At 39.7% G+C, this 16510-nt stretch overlaps 2 protein-coding genes across 2 annotated transcripts; one reads left to right on the top strand and one right to left on the bottom strand.

The window, feature by feature from the left end:
* Positions 1-566: 566 nt before the first annotated feature.
* Positions 567-9317, top strand: LOC103713366 (uncharacterized). The gene is made up of 5 exons (XM_039127099.3): positions 567-837; positions 935-1017; positions 5160-5215; positions 5307-5425; positions 9026-9317. The coding sequence occupies exons 1-4, from the start codon at positions 666-668 to the stop codon at positions 5383-5385; spliced, it is 390 nt and encodes a 129-aa protein (XP_038983027.2). The 5' UTR covers positions 567-665; the 3' UTR covers positions 5386-5425; positions 9026-9317.
* A 4321-nt stretch (positions 9318-13638) lies between these two features.
* LOC103713384 (U-box domain-containing protein 21-like) lies at positions 13639-15275 on the bottom strand. Its single transcript, XM_008800294.6, has one exon. The coding sequence runs from the start codon at positions 15110-15112 to the stop codon at positions 13775-13777; it is 1338 nt and encodes a 445-aa protein (XP_008798516.1). The 5' UTR covers positions 15113-15275; the 3' UTR covers positions 13639-13774.
* Between the last annotated feature and the right edge of the window lie 1235 nt (positions 15276-16510).

Genomic DNA, 16510 nt, shown 5'->3' with positions numbered 1-16510 from the left:
CCAAGTGAGCTCTGGAACTTTGATATTTACAATTCTTGTGAATGGACATATAAATGGCCTTGATTCACATCTCTAGAGAGGAAATTTTTGAGGTGCAGGAGCAAGCTTGCATATGATTCACATGAAATAAAGCTAAATTGGCTTTTTACCTGATTAATTTTAGTCTGTACCCTACTTGTACCAAAAAAAAAAAAAAAAGAAAATGCAAAATTGGCTCTTTACCTGATTAATTTTTAATGACTGGGTTGAGCTATTGGGTTTGTGCCCTGCCCCAATGAGGAGCATATAAAGAGTTTTGAGTAGATAAAGATCGAACCATCTTAATTGTCTCATCTGCGGCCATTTGGAAAAAAGAAAAAAGAAATTGGGGACTATAAAATACCGAACATGGATTTCAATTCTTTCGATTTTGGTGGAGTTCCTTATACTGTTAGACTGACCTTGAACGACAAGGAGTTTAAGAGAACAGCAGATCATGAGTCCGCATAGAAATTTGTATGCATTCTCGCACGTCCGAGCGGAAGCGGTAATCTCACCGTTAGCTTTCATGAATGACACCCTTCGCCCTTTTCTTTTCTTGCTTCTTTCATCGACGTCTTCGAAGCTCCGAGAGAGAGAGAGAGAGAGAGAGGGAGGGTGAATTGGAATTACTCGGTGGAAAAAGAATGGCGCTGCAGTGGATGATCCTGTCGTGGGTGGTGGCGGCAGAGGCGGCGGTGGCGGTGCTGGTGACCCTCCCGTCCCCGAGGCTCATCAAGTCTCGGGTCGTCGCCCTCGCCTCCCTCCTCCTCCAGCCCCTCACCGGCGTCCTCCCCTTCGCCGGCTTCCAGCTCTTGGGTCCTTTCCCGCTCTCTATCTGTTCCCAAGTCGTCAATTACCTCTTTCCGATAGGGCGATAGCTTGATGTGATCTCTGTTCCCTTCTGCGTTTGTAGATCTTCACTGGAAAAACGAGCATCGACTGATCTGCGCCGGCGATGTCTGCACCACGGATGAGAGGATCCGATACGAGAAATCTGTAAGCCCCTCGCTCGATGCTTGACTTGATTTTATTAATTAATTAATAATGAGATGGGTTTTCTCAAGAACGGCGATTGGTTGCCCTTTGGCTGTTCAGTTAGCATTTCAAATTGGGAAACGGTGCACATACCTAGATAAAATTTGTGCCTTTATTAAGGAATTTTGGTCAATCTAAACGTCGGATGTCCTCTTTGTAGGGTCGGATTGTGGCAAAACATTTTTTTTGTTAATATTTCCTTCTTTCGGTGTGAAAAAATAACGATTGTGCTGCTGATTTTTGGAAACTTTCTAGCAGCGTGGATTTTCCTTGTGATCTAGGTAGATTTGTTTTTTTTTCCCGTCCGTTTATCCGTCTCAAGATAGATGTCTAGTGGGCCTGGTTTTTTTTTGGATAACACGGGTAGCATCATACAACCCAGGCGACCACCAGGCGACGAAGGATGCTAGCCAATCGGCCGCTCTATTCGCCTCCTGGAACACGAGTGACCTGAATTACCAGACAACCCTGCTGAAGACCATGGATATTGCATAGTAGAGGTTGTTCGATGACAGCCCTGGTATGACCCTAGATCCATCGGATGACATTTGTCGAATCTTCTTCGAGTTGGAATCAACACTCCTGATAACAAACTTGGCTCCGTCTCTTCTTTCATCCTTCAATACACTACCGTCGAAGGTCACCTCGAGAAGGTTCGGTGGTGGAGGCTCGCAGGCGGTTAATATCGCCCGAGGCACCATCAGAGCTGAATGGGAGCCTTAAATATTTCTCACTGTCCCAGTTCCATTGACGGACTTAGCCTGGTCATGCACTGCTGCATGGATGAGCGCCCTGTAAACTACATACCTTGGGCTCTGGCACCTATTCTTAAAAACTCTGGTGTTCCGGCTTAACCAGACATGATAAGTAATGTAGGCGCATCTAACACCACTAGCTGAGTTGACAGGTCTCTTCATAGATTCTTTCAAGTAACAAAGAAAGCTGTTGCTGGGGATGGAGAGTGTAGAAAACTGTAGTTCGCCCCTGTTAGGCGCCACATTATTGCAGTCCTTGGGCATCCAAAGAGAACATGCTCCACTAATTCCTCGACCTCCGAGCATCTATCACAATTAGGGGAGAGAGTCACCCCCCTTCTGCAAAGCACCCCCTTAGTCAGCAACCTGCCCCACTCCACCTTCTAGAGAAACAATGTGATCCGTGGGTGGATTTGGAGCTTCGAGGACCATCTTCCATCGGTCGATCGCGGCGCAGTGACTCTGTACAACTTCCTGGGATCATCACCCCTCACCTTGGATTGGCAGGTTGAGCCCCATATGCTTCTGTCCGGTCTACCTAACCTTAGAACCAGCATAGCTAGGATCCTCTCCGTCAACTGCTCCCCAAAGTCGTTGAACCGTAGCTACATCCCAACTCCTTTCCCCCGGTCTCAAATGGTCACTAAGACCCACGCTGTCCGCGTTGACCATAGTGGGTTATAGTCGCAAACGCAGGTCCGAAATCCAGATATCCTCTCGAACATTAATTGATTGACTGTCGTCGATCACCCATCTAATGTGAGCTAGTACCTTCGAGGCACGAGAGCACATGTCATGCCAGATGGAGCAGTGCCTGTTGGTCTGAAAGTCTGATACTCTGGTCTGGTTGCTATATATAGCTCTCATCAGGGCACTCCATAATTCCTTGGGCTCAAGTAGGTACCGGGCCACATGTCTAGCCGCCAATGCCTATCTCCTCATCAGCAAAAAGCAGATGCCCAAGCCTTCACTACTTTGAGGTTGACTTAGAATCTCCCAAGCCATAAGATGAACACCTCTTCTTCCATCCCGCATACCCTAGATGAAGTCCCTAAACATCCTCTCCAGTCTTTGCAGCATCATCTTGGGCATAAGAGTGTTGGCCAAAAGATACACCGAAACAGAGTTGAGGAACGATTTCACCAGCGTTGCTCTGCACATCATGGAGAGGGCACTCGCCTGCCACCCCTCCAGTCTCCTGCAAATGCTCTGCTCAACCTCGTCACAATCTTCCCTCCGAAGATGCCTCCCTGTAATTGGTACTCCCAGATATCTACAGCAGCCAACTTGTTCTCCAACTCTCAACATCTCCCTAACACTGCCTTTGAGTGTAGGCTTGGTTTTCGGGCTGAAGTAGGCAGCTGACTTTGCAAGGTTGACACGTTGACCAGAGGTAGCACTGTAGTTCTCCAAAATATCCTCGATCCTCATGGTACTATCTCGTGGCTCGAGCAAGAAGCATACAGTCATCCACAAAGAGGAGGTGGAAAATCTGCTCAGCTATCAGGGAAGGCCTATAGGCCTCCATGGCTCGAGACAAGGATGCAGCCTGAAGAGCTCTGAACAGGGCATCATCACAGATAATGAACAAATAGGTGGAAAGGGGACAACCTTGCCGGAGGCTAACAGTGGAGACGAAGCAGGGGGTGGGCATACCATTCATCAGGATGGCGAAGGAAGGGGATCGAACACATCCTATAGCCCACCGGATCCAATCCTCAACAAACCCGAAACTCTCCAAGGAGTAGGCCAGGAAATGTCAGCTCATCTGATCATAAGCTCTCTCCATGTCCAGCTTGACGACCATGAGGCTTCGTCTACAAGGGGCTCTCTGTAAATTATGCACAAACTCCTGGGCGATGAGAATGTTGTCGGATATGCGACGACCACTAACAAGTATGGGGAGTGGGCCTGATTTCGGTTGGATTTTTATTGCAAGACTTTTTGTCTCAAATAAGGCTTTACCAGAACCATTTAGTTTTAGGTTCCTTTGTCATAATGTTTAGGTATTACCAATCACATTATAATAGTTATTTTTAGCACCAAATTTAATTTCCTTGTCCATTGAAAGCTCATTACTTTTACTTTGTTCATATTAAAATTCCAGTTGAGCTTTGAATTTTGTCCTCGTCTCGTGAAGAAACATTATACTGTTTTATTAGAACTTACAGTTTTCATGTTTATTTTCTTGAATATTAGCCATAAGTTAATTCTTTAGAAAGTGCAAAGCTATATGTGCTTTGAAACTAAGATCTGTGCAGCCCTAGCGTGGGGAGGTGTTCGGATTTGTGGAAATGGTTTGAAGGGGAAAAGGAAATAATAAGTTGGTATTGGAGGAAGTTCGAATTTTAATAAAGGTTTTGGACAGGTGTCTTATGACATTGGATTTATCCCTTGATAAAAACTATTAGCAAAGAGCGGTTTATGATTTAGGTAATCATATGCTCAGCTACGGTGCTTATGCATTAAGTTTGGAACCAAATACAATGAGGACATTAGAAACTTAGGTATAGACTGCTTATAGCCTTGTCTGTTGGCTAGGTTCATGTGATTATAAAAGATTGACCATGTTTTGATCTAAACTGTTCTGATCTACCATTCTGTTTTTCTAATTACCCACTACCCTCATAAATAGCAAGGCTGAATACATGACCGGCTAGAGTTTGATAGTTCTTATATTGTTCTTAGCATGTCAAATAACATATGTTTTCTAATTCTTACAACCTAAGCCATGGTGAAGATGTGTGTATTGAATCCATTTTAGGCTAAAAACCTGTAAGAGACTATTATTACTTAAATACAGTAACTTGTGGTTAGGAGAGTCTTAGATGCATGAGCAATACAAATAATGATAAAAAATTACTTAACAATGTAAGCAAAAAATACACCAGCACCATAAGTGAATTGGCTCTTGTTGTTGCACACCATATTAATATGCTGCGAATCATGATATGTACCACCAGATCATTTGCTAACTTTGTCAATATGTTATATAATATGCTACAGTATGGGTTAGTGCTTTAATATTTGGGTTTTGTGTCAAGGTTCATCATGGTCTGGGACATGTAAGAAACTTAAAATACCCTGATGCAAGCTTGAGAAGGGATTTGAAAACCCTTATTTTTGTGGAGGAGGTGAAGGGATTTTGAAAGCCCTTATTTTTGTGGAGGAGGTATCTCCTTGTAAAGAGTGAATAACATCAAAAGAAATGATAAAACTTAAAATTTTTTGGATGGGGACTTCTTTAATTGAACAAACAGTGTACACATCTTGGTAGAGGCAATAGTTTTCAACTTTTTGAAGTTGTGGGGTATTATACAACTAATATGATGCCAAACTGCTGTGCAGATCTTCAAAGCTCAAAGGAATGTTATTCTGTGTGTCTCAGCATGTCTTCTTTATTGGTACTGGATCATGTCACCTTTCTCTATTAGGCATGCAAACTTTGTGCTTGTTTTTTCTCAAGAGCAGTTTTTTTTTTATTTGAGCGAACAGGTGTATCTACCGTGTTTGCAAATACCATAAGGAGATAAAGGAATTGGAAGAAGTTGAGAAGCGTCTCAAAGAGCAGTAGCTTTTATAATCCAGATCAATAACCGTCAATCTATCTTGAGGTAACTGCATTCTTTTTGAGTATTATTGTGTATTTGGGCTTTTGTGAGCTCGTTGGATAAGCTTAGGATACAGGTGTATCATATGCTTAACATTAGTGCATTTATTCTAGATGAACTATTCTTCAATGTGGAAGTCATTTATTTCTTAACAAGATACTTTGGTGAGTTTCATGCAAGGCATATTGATAGGGGTGTGCAAAAAACCAGCCAAACTGCAAATCCAATCTGAACCGATCTTTTCGGTTCGGTTTATATCAGGTTCTTAAATTCGGTTTGATTTCAGTTTGAGAATGTCTAGAACCAAAAAAAGTTCGGTTCGGTTTTGGTTTAAGTTTTTAGAAAACCAATTCAAACTGATCCGATTCAACCTGACCCATGTGTATATATACAAATATATATATATATATATATATCATTTTTTAATTTTTTTATATTTTCTTTTATATATAAAATAGAATATCAATCCGATAAACCGAACTGAATTTTTCAGGTTGGTTTCAAGCGGTATCTATAGATGGTCATTTCGGTTTCGGTTTTGGGAAGCCGGTTTAAATCAGTTCTAATTCGGGTTTGGCTCCAAACCAACCTGACCAGACCTGTGCAGACCCCTGCATATTGATCATCAATACTAGTACTGTTTCTGGTTGTTTGATTGTTTGCATTAGTCATGATCCTTTACATGGCCAACTTCTAAATGGAGTGGTTTCCGAATTGTGAGTATCATGTTAACAATAATGTTGGCAATTTGTTGATAGTGGCATACTTGCAAGATAATTAATCAAGTTACTTATTTCTAAGTGGCATATTTCAGTACTCCTAGTCCTGGCAATTGTGTGCAGATATGATCCAAGCAGCGATTCAAATATGCTGCTTAAATCGTACTCTGAAAATGGGAAGAATAGCATCTTTTTTTTTTATACGGATGTACCTTCAATTAGTATCTTTTTTTTTTTGGAAGCATATTTCATCATATATATCTTGGAATTCATTTTTCTCTCAGGTTTACACATAATTAATGATGGTTATTACTTCTGTTATATACACATGTACTTATATGCTTGTGTGCAGGTATATATTTTGTCTATTCTGTTGTTCTGTTAAATGTCTCTGATATCTGGATGTTATTCTATTCAGTCCAAGTTGTCTTATGAGGCTGTATATCTATTTGTCTCTACTTTGAATATTCCAAGCTGAAACTTCATAGAAAAGAAATTTCACATGCAATTGGAGGACTTCACAATATGAAGATTATCGCTTTACGTAGGCGGTTTTTGTTGTCATCAAAAGTAGTTTGAACTTAAATCATTGTGTATCTATTTCAACTTATTCTATGGGTAGACCTTCTTGAAGAATTAGGACTTGATAACCTCATACTAATGAGATCATATAGAAGTCCTATTTGAAGTGTGATTCTACCTTCTCTAGCTCCAGCCTTCAGTCTGTAGTAATCTTTACAGACTGACAAACTTTAGATCTCGAGGACTTATTCGATCTTAGCCTATTTGAGAATTATTTACATATTGTAAAGATTATAAAAAAGCATTTCTAACTTATCATAAAATACCAACATTTGGCTCTTCTCTCGTAGTCAACAAGATCATGCTTGTATTAATGTTTATATTGATAGTTTATTACAATTGAATGGGAAGGTTATATATTACTCACCAAAATTTCATACAATCCCAATAATTTATCTACTAAACCATCTGTTAGATTTTTATTAATTTTCTTGTATTTTTTGTTGTTTTTTGGGGTTATTTTTGGAGGTGGAATTGGTTTTATTTTGACAAAGATTCAAGACTTTTGAAATGTTAGGTAGAGGGTTGGAACCAGGCACACTATTTTGGGGTTTGTGTTCAGTAAGGTTTGTGAAGGTAAGCATGTTTGGGTTTTTGGAGTCATCTGTCTCTCCCACTCCTGCAATCTTTATTCTTCAACTTCTTTTATCATCTCACTTTTCTAACAGTGATTTTTGGTTCTTTTAGTTCTGGAGCTATCCTCATTCCCTCGACTCCATCTCCATCAAATGTGATTTTGGTGGGTTAAAAATTATCATAAACTTTAGCTGCAATGGTTGTTTCTCATGACGGGTTGAATGGGATGGGTAGGTGAAGAGGCAGGAGGTTGGAGGTGAGGTGTGTAGAGGGGCAAAGTTGGTGGAATTCTTAGGGTGGATTAATAAGCAGATGGTAGATTACAGAGGGAGGTGAAGAGAGGCTGGCAGAACAAGGTGTTAATATGTGTGCCTTTTCTTTTCTTTTTTTTTCCGTTTTTGGTTTCCTTTTTCTTTTCCTTGGGGTGGGGAGCTAGGATGTTGTGTTGGGAACACAATCAAGGGGTGAGGACAGGGAGGTGTCGGGATATAAAGTGATGTGGCTTTTTACTTCGATAATCTACTGGATAATGAAGATCAAATTTTACCAAATAAGTGACCTTGCTTTGGATGGAGCCTGAGGACTTGTGGATTTAATTATTCCAAATTTCCCTTCTCTTTTCTGAAGGCTCCGTTCATAATTGTATAGTGCAGAACAATTTTGAGAAATGGTAGTGATTTGACTTTGGAATATAATGTTGTCTATAATATCCTACTCTTGTTGTTTTTACCTATATATCCTACTTTAGGCACGGCTAGCTGTCCTAGTTATGTTTGGATTAATGCTAACAAGTGAATATTCTTGCACCAAATGGAGCATAGATAGATGAATTATGTGCAAGAAAATCTTCTCTTGTTGTTTAGTCCATCTGCCCGCCTTTTGGGGAGTTGAGCCTTGAGTTATTGAGTATATATTCCATCGAATTGAGATTGTTTCAAATTATTAATGAACTTTCCAGTGGCTGAATGGTTCAAAGCTATACCAAAATGAATGTATTATTTAGGATTTTCTTTTCACAGATTATGTAGTCTACAGATGTTTGGTTCTCTGCCAAGGTTCACTAATTATTTATGACACTGAAATACTCATGGATTATAGGTTAATGATGTTAATAATTTCTGTTACTGGTGAAATGGCAGCTATTGATGTCTTAGCCTCTGCAGGTATTATTGCTAGGTTCATCATTATTTTGGTTCTGTGGAATTTCTAAACACCTTGTTTTTTTTTTTAGTTTTCTGTAAATGCTCGTCATTGTTACCTGTAATTTAGCTTTGACCAAGCCAAATTGTTTCTGAATTCCAAACATGTGACTGCTCATACAATTTACGAATTTCATAAATTCTTTCCTGGAATCTTAAACATATATTTTTCTACAGAAAAACATGTGAATCGAGAATTTGTATTCATGTGAACTAAATTTTCTTGATTTGTGATTTCTTTTACCACAAACGAACTTCATAATTATTTTCTGGCATGTTAAAGATATATAGTTTTCTAGAGAAGGACGTAAATTTATATGAACTTCCTTTCCTTGACCTATTTCCAGTTCTAGACTAGACATTTTGTGCCCTTTGTTTCTGGAACAAATAATGTCTAGATAATATTGCTAATTCTCATGCTAAAATTGAATTGTTGCAGGCTTTGTTTTTGGTTCAGTATTATTGCTTGGCGTTTTTTGAGGAGGCAATGTACTGATTATTGTATCCTTTTCTATTTTGTTACACAGGTGAAACGGGCAGGGCTCTCATTATGAGATTCTCTTAACAATCATAGATACGGTAGATTTCAACCCACTTCATCAGTCAGAAGATCTGAGCATCATTTAAATGAATTTTCCTGATAGTAAGAGCTAATGAAGATGTGTACACTTGCTATTTTCTGAAGTTGATGTCGTTAATCCTTCTTAGAAAAGAGACCCTATCCCTGACTGTGTGCATTGCTTCCTAAACTTGTTATACAAAATTGGTCAATATTCAACAGCATAATTTGAAATTTGAAGAGCTAATCTTGCTTCGTCATATCCTGGACCCGGTTAACATAGATGACACCAATTCTACGCTTGGAGTCTTCTAAACTTATTCCGGGAGAATGGTATAGCTGCGGTATGTGTTTGATGTTATCCATTCTGATGTGATGGATAATAGCAGGTAGGGGTCCTATGCCAATGAGACCTCAAAAATTCTAATTGCAGGGGCTTTTAACAGGAACGCACCTTAATTGTGCTTACCTTTCACATTATCTCGTTGAGCACATTGCTTTGTTGCCAAGTGATGGCATATTACTGATGATATGATGCTGAACTTCCAAAACATTAGTTCATCAAATCATAAGCAGCTAGAAGCCAATCCTTGGCCACTCTTGCATTGTTAATCATGTTTGTTTGCTTAAAGAAAAGTCTCAATCAATTCTTTTATTGGTGATAGTTGGAGGCGGGCAGGAGTTATAATTGGGCCTTTTTTTTTAATTTCAGTGAATCATGAGTTATTGTACACTGAATTTTGCCCAAACAAACAAATCATGGGGTGGAATGAAGAAATAACTAACCCTTCCATGGTACAAGTATAATTTGGTTGGACATATGGTCTAGAGCTTATGCTAACTCAGTTGGTTTATTCTCAGTTCTAGCCTCACTTCCAAAGTTGAGTGCAATTCAGTTATTTTTGAACAGAAATTAATCTAATTAGCAACACTTTCTTTAAATGAAGTTAATCTCAATCATTAAAATCTAGTGTATTTTTTGCATATATACCGCTTGTCACATATTTATCCTTTAGAAAATTTTATTTACATATATCTTTTCAAATCTTCCAATATTTGCAAGGATACACATCCCATTATTTTTTGACCTAGCAGTGTTAATAAATAACTTTTTCAGGTATAAAAATGATTTTATTATCATTTTACATTGATATTCTTGAAACAATAATACATAAATATAGCTCTATGTAATATAAGTTAAATATTAAAATTCTTAAGGATATTAATGAGAAAGGTAATGGTATCGTTTTACGCTTAAAATAAAGGTTTTAATATTGTTAGTCAAAAAAACTTGTGGGAGAGATATTTTTGGAGATATATGTACATAATGATTTTTGAAGAGTAAATATGTAATAAGTTATACTTACAAGGATATATGATGGTGCAGGAAATTTATACAGACTAGGTTGCATGCTAGGTTGTGGTTGAATAAAAGGTGGCTGAATCTACCTGTCATATAATCCATAATTTTGCTACCATTTCCACTGCTGCATTCTAATGCATTGGTGGTACGGTTATCCTTCTAGGGTTCCAGCATGTATTTGTCATTTGTGATCTCTCTCTTTACATGGGCATGCATATATATGCATAAGTATGTGTGCATGTATGTGTGTGCATGTGTGCTTGTACCATACCTGCTATTTGAGGTGATATATGAATATCCTATTTTGTGTTCCTTTCAATCACTTATGGGCAAATTAACCTTGCGCAACCTCCTTATATTAGGATTTGGGTTCCCATCTTTCATGTGAAAGAATGATTGATCATTTTTCATGATGTCAACCGTTGGATCACATCCTCCAACAGATCTTAAAGCACTCCGAACTTCTTCATTTATCCATCTATTCAGATCTCAAAGCAGCCATCCAGCGGTAGATTCATACAAGGGAAGATGAACATGCCCTAAGGAACTTATGGAATCACAAATTAATAAGATGAAAAGTGCAAACAAATACTGATTTAGCTTAAAGCTAATATATTCCAGAACTGCTAAGATTACCCGGTGACTGAGCTCTCCGGTGATGGGTTTAGACACTTGGTTAATGGATTTGAAGGGTAACCTACATGACGTAAAATTAGAAAGCTCTCGTGGGCCATCGCCCTTTGAGAACAATAAGGTTGGGTCAATTTCTATCAGTATGAACAGAATAGAATCTGAAATTAAATATGAACAGAATTGAAGTTATCGAGAAAACATATATGAATAGAAGGAAAAGCCGCGTGAGACGATGTTCGTACAGTAGTGACCCAAGTTCGATGGGAGATTAGGGAACTGATAGTTGGCGTGGAAAAGCGACCGGGCGTTCTCTTCCGTCCCCACCGTACCGCACCAAGTCTCGGCTCGAGGTCTGAAGCCCAGAGAAGGAGGGGAATCCAAGTTGGCAACCATTTCCAAGGTACATGAATTGTTGTTTCTAGCTTGTACCGACTCTAAGTTTCACACTTCCCAGCACGCAATTTGGGTGATAGAGAAATTACATGTGAAAAGGGAGAAAAAGTGCTATATCTACCGAGTCTTGCCCAAAGAAATTAAGGTTGGCTGTTCAAATACAATGGCTAGAAAAACAGTTTCAAGGAATATTGCATGCAAAAGCAATAATGGAGATATAAGTAGATGAGTAATTTCACTAGTATTCCATGAGAACAAAAATCATATGGTTTGGGCATTAGAGAAGAAAATATGGGACGGATTGTCTATTTTGTCACGTTTGTTTTAGTGCTCATCTTAAAAAAAAAAAAATCCAAAAGTCAGAAATTCCTCCTACTAACAGAGTTGTTAGTCCTGTGATTAAAAATAAAAACTAAAAAAGAAAAGAAAATCACACACGGCATCCTTTTTCTTCTTCATTTCCGGAATATATTTTTTATGGATACGTATTACATGGCTAGATGATACACACAAAATAAATTAGTCATTTAATAAGCCAATATATATAAATCAATACATAGTTTTTAAAATATGGTGTTCACCAGCATACAATACACTATCGGATGATACATACTTAGCAAATTATTCATCTAGCAACCTCATACATACTTCCAAATAAATTGATACATAATTTCTAAAACATCATTTTCACACTACGTGGTTAGGTGATACACACTCACCATTTTTCTGATACATACTGCAAGCTTTTTGGATGCACATCTCGTAATAATTTAGTACACACCGCTAAGTAAATCAATATATAGTTTTTAGAACATATTTTTCACCAATATACACTATAAGATTGGATGACACACATCAAACAAATTAGTCATTTAGCAAGTCAATCCATACCTTTAGGTAAATCAATACATAATTTCTAAAATATGGTATTTATCAGTACCAGTACATTGTATACATATTCTTAACTTTACCTAACATAAGAAATTATATACATACTATTTCTTAGATTTCATAAACTCTTAGGTGCAAAAATTCTAAAAAAGAGAGATATTTGGAGGAGAAGAAATGGACTTGGAAAGGAGAGGGAAGACCTTATGGACATGAGAGATAGCATGACGAGAAAGAGAATGGATGGAGAGGTTTAATGAGAAAGAAAGAAGATGCCGCACATAAGTTTTTTTTTCCTTTTTTGCCAATTAAGAAAGTGACGATTTCGTTAATAGGGGAAATATCGTAAAATAGGAAGCCCACCCTATACTTTCTTCTCCAGTGCCCGCTCCATATAATTTTTGTCCATTTCATGAGGAGGAGACAAATAAGTGAAAGTCATGGATGTATGACTTCTCACAAATAACTTGTTATATTGCACCCGAAGAGTCAAAAAATTGGTTGATTTGGAGGACCACTTTATGGATATGTCACTGTTTACAAGTTAAAGAATTTACCGGTGATCGTGTGGATGCCAACTAGTGCAGTTGGTGAAATATTAAAAGTTGGATGATGATAACCTGCATATATACTAATCCCACGCTCATATTCATTTCAATCTAGCAATTTTTTATGATCCTCTGTACCCATATTTTGGAACATCTATGCTAAAGGAGACAACATAATACTTGTGAGCAATTTCTTAAGACCATCCAAATCCAATTTCATATACCTTAAATTGAGAGAGAAACAAAATTAATATAAATGCATATTCATGACTCTATACCCATATTCTCCGATCCTTATCTACAATGTTGCCAAGTGGCCATATCAGGTTGATAGACCAAACATATTACTTGTGAAACTTATCCTCTAAACTATCCAAGTCCAATTTCATATTTCTTAAATTGAGAATAAACGTTGAAACAAAAATAAAATAAATGCATATTTATGACTCTCTATGCCCATTTTCTCCAATTCTCGACAATGTGGCCAATTGGCCATAGCAGGGTTGATAGTCTCAGCCGCGAACGCCTATGCTAGAAGAGACCAACGAATTACTCAGGAACTAATCCTTTGAACTATCCAAGTCCAATTCCATGTTCCTTAAATTGAGAACAGACATGGAAACGAAGAATAGAATGAATGCATGGTGTTTGGATCTCATCCCCTTAAGATCTGAAGTGCAAGGAAAAGGTTAACCATGACAATACATAGAATTTAATTATAACATAGGAAGCATAACAACAATAAGCAAGCAGCCAAACTGCAAAAAGATAAACAGAGAACGAATCATTTTTTAATTCTTTATATTTTGTACATAGGACTCTATCACACAACAACCAAAACTGAATCCCTCTTAATATCTCACATACTCCCTCTGAATCATCAGACCATCATTCAAAAGGGCCTCTTCAGCCCCTTAAAATCCATGGTATCAATGCACTCAGCCCTCCCCCGATAACCATTCAATAATTTGAGGAGATCAGTGGCCTTCTCCTTGGCTGAGCCACTGCATCCTACCTGCAAGAGAAGTAAGAGCTTCTGAAAGGCTCCTACTTGCAGAGCCTCCACCAGAGACTCACCTCTCCTTCCACCCTCCTCCGCTTCTTCCTCGTTGTAGTTCTTGCAGAGCTTCCAAAGGGCTGAGACCACGAACTCGGTCGCCATGTCCGAGACCCGAAACATCTTCTTAACCAACACCGGCATCGTGAGGGCATGCTCGTAGGCCTTCTCCCTACCCTCCTCGCAGCTCAAGAGCCCACTGAGCACGGCCAATGCCTTCTCACACATGCTCTTCTCGGAGTCGACGAGGATCTCTAGGAGCACGGGGACCAGACCCAAGTCCACGAACCTCGATGCCATCCTCTCGACGTCGGAGTTAACCATGTAGTAGGTGGCCACCAGGGAGGCCTTTGTGGCCTGGGGAAAGATGGGCTCTTTGATGAGCTTGACCAAGGCTTCAATCAGCCCCTTGGTGTTGGCCATGACCTCCACCCACTCTCCGTTGGCTGAAACAAGCTCCTTCACCACCAAGACTGCACCAAGCCTTCCGGCCAAGTCCCCGCATTTCAAGATCAACACGATGGAATCAAGAGACTCCGGTGACCCGATGTGCCAAGCAGTCTCCTCGTCTAGCGGGTGCATGAATACCAATGCTGATAAGATATCTTCCAGAACTCCAGTCTTCGAATTCTCCAAGGGACCGGCAGCAAAAGCGCTGAATGAGGCAGCCAAGGCGCGACCCGCACCATGAGACATGAAGCACCTCCGGTTCCTCTCGCTCTCCTTGGCAAAGGCTTTGACTTTCACCGCCAATTCACGGCACTTCGTCGTCTCCCCTCTCCGGCTGGCCGCAGCGATCCCTGATAGGATCTCCGAGGCTTGGGCTGGGGTCACAGGGATCTTCGGTGTGGGTATCCTTTCAATCCCATAGGAATGGTTTGCGACGCACCAATCCTGTATCATCCTCCGTATCGAATGGTTTGGTATGAGGTCCTCGACCTCGAGGTCCTGATTCGTAACGGGGCACGTCGTGTTCCCCATGTCGAGCCATGTCTCGATGCTCTGGCGGTCGTAGGTGATCCCCGTCGACACCGTCACCGGGTCCTTCATGAGCTCGAGAGAAATCGGGCAGCGGAAGTGGGTCGGGATCGACACCTCCGCAATGTTCGGGCTCCTCCTCTTAGCTAGATTAGTCTTTTGGTCAGCCTTCCGTGTCCGCCATGTCGAAGCCATGAACAAAATCTTCTGATGGAACAATAAAGCTGCAGGCAATCGAAACACACACACACAGAGAGAGAGAGAGAGAGAGAAGAGAGAGAAGGTTAGATTCAACTTGGGCTTTGAGGTTTTAGAATTGTGATTGGAACGAGAGGAAGGGAAGTGGGAACCTATATACATAAGTTTTGTCTAAAGAATGGGGAGATAAGGACTAAGGAGGGAATGGTTCAAAGAGGAAGGGGGGGTGTGAAGGTTTGGCTTTTGATTTGAATGTTGACCGTTGAAAGTTTGAATGTGTAAACCGCGGGGGGGAAACGGTAAAAGGCTTTCGGGTTTCTTAAATTATATGAGGAAAGACAAACTTGGGATAGGATAGTTTTGACGTCTGACCCGGTTGACCAACGGCTCGTCAGCCCGTCGGTGGAGCGGCTCAATTGGGTCTCCCTTTGGTTCTGGATGCTTTGAGGTTCTCACTTCTTACTTTTTCCAAGTCCTGACTTACGACCAGCTTAAGCTCTTCCCATGGTAGACCAAGAGATTTTTTTTTATTTTTCAAATATCCTTTCCATCACACCAACTTGCATGCATTCTCTCTTGTGGAATGTGTTCTTCATGCAAGTAGCTTTTTCTCGAAAAATAGGTTAGAAAAAGAAAGCACTTCAAAACCAAATTCATATTTAGAAAATCCCTGCTTGGAATCTTGAATCAAATGCTGGCCCGTCTTCTAGAGACCTACGTAATAATAAAACATTTTTTTTTCCATGCTCCCTAGAATTTTATAGGTTTTGGGCTCATCTCTTGTAAGCCCGGGATATATATTATGGACACATTAATAAAACTAATAGGTCTTCGTCAGTTTTGTCAACAAGCATGCTGAAAACTACATGAGGATACTTTCTCGTTTCTTCACTATGTTTTCAACACCCATGTCCGTTCCCCTGACATTTTCCTGATCATGTGCATTTCACTTGTCTCAAGCATCAAACCATGTTTTCTTTTGGACGAGCATAACGTGAGATCTGTTAAACAACTTAAAATTGGACTAGACTTCCAAGACCATCTAGACTTGCTTGGAGTAAAGCAGGATGATTAATTCAACCGATCTTTTCGGACGATGAATTAGGAAAATTAAGATGCCAGTCTAGATGGATTTAAAGTAATTAACCCAGTAGCTGTGCCAAAGACTTCCATCCAAAGCTTGCCTTCATCAAAGTCTAGGGCTACCCCTCGTTTCATCCCTTTATATTGCCTACACACCTTTTTTTATAATGTAAACAAATACATAAACTACTCGTAGGACTCCTGGGATTGGCTGTTGTTTCAAATGGTGGTTGTGGAACTATCATAGTCTGAATACACTTTAATAAGTGCAAATACTTGTGCATTATGGCCATATTTGGCATTTAAAAAATC

Source organism: Phoenix dactylifera, chromosome 7 (genome assembly GCF_051530095.1).
Source record: "Phoenix dactylifera cultivar Ajwa chromosome 7, Ajwa_hap1_PhDact_Kaust_v1.1, whole genome shotgun sequence".
In the NCBI taxonomy this organism is placed as follows: Eukaryota; Viridiplantae; Streptophyta; class Magnoliopsida; order Arecales; family Arecaceae; genus Phoenix; species Phoenix dactylifera.
Note: the sequence above shows the minus strand (reverse complement) of the source record. Positions and strands in the feature narration are given on the sequence as shown.

Bases quoted from the DNA above. Each gene is read 5' to 3' on its own strand.
- LOC103713384 (XM_008800294.6), bottom strand. From the start codon at position 15,112: ATGGCTTCGACATGGCGGACACGGAAGGCTGACCAAAAGACTAATCTA.
- LOC103713366 (XM_039127099.3), top strand. From the start codon at position 666: ATGGCGCTGCAGTGGATGATCCTGTCGTGGGTGGTGGCGGCAGAGGCG. The intron at 838-934 runs GTCCTTTCCCGC...CTGCGTTTGTAG, and splicing joins CGCCGGCTTCCAGCTCTTGG to ATCTTCACTGGAAAAACGAG. The intron at 5,216-5,306 runs GTACTGGATCAT...TTGAGCGAACAG, and splicing joins TCAGCATGTCTTCTTTATTG to GTGTATCTACCGTGTTTGCA.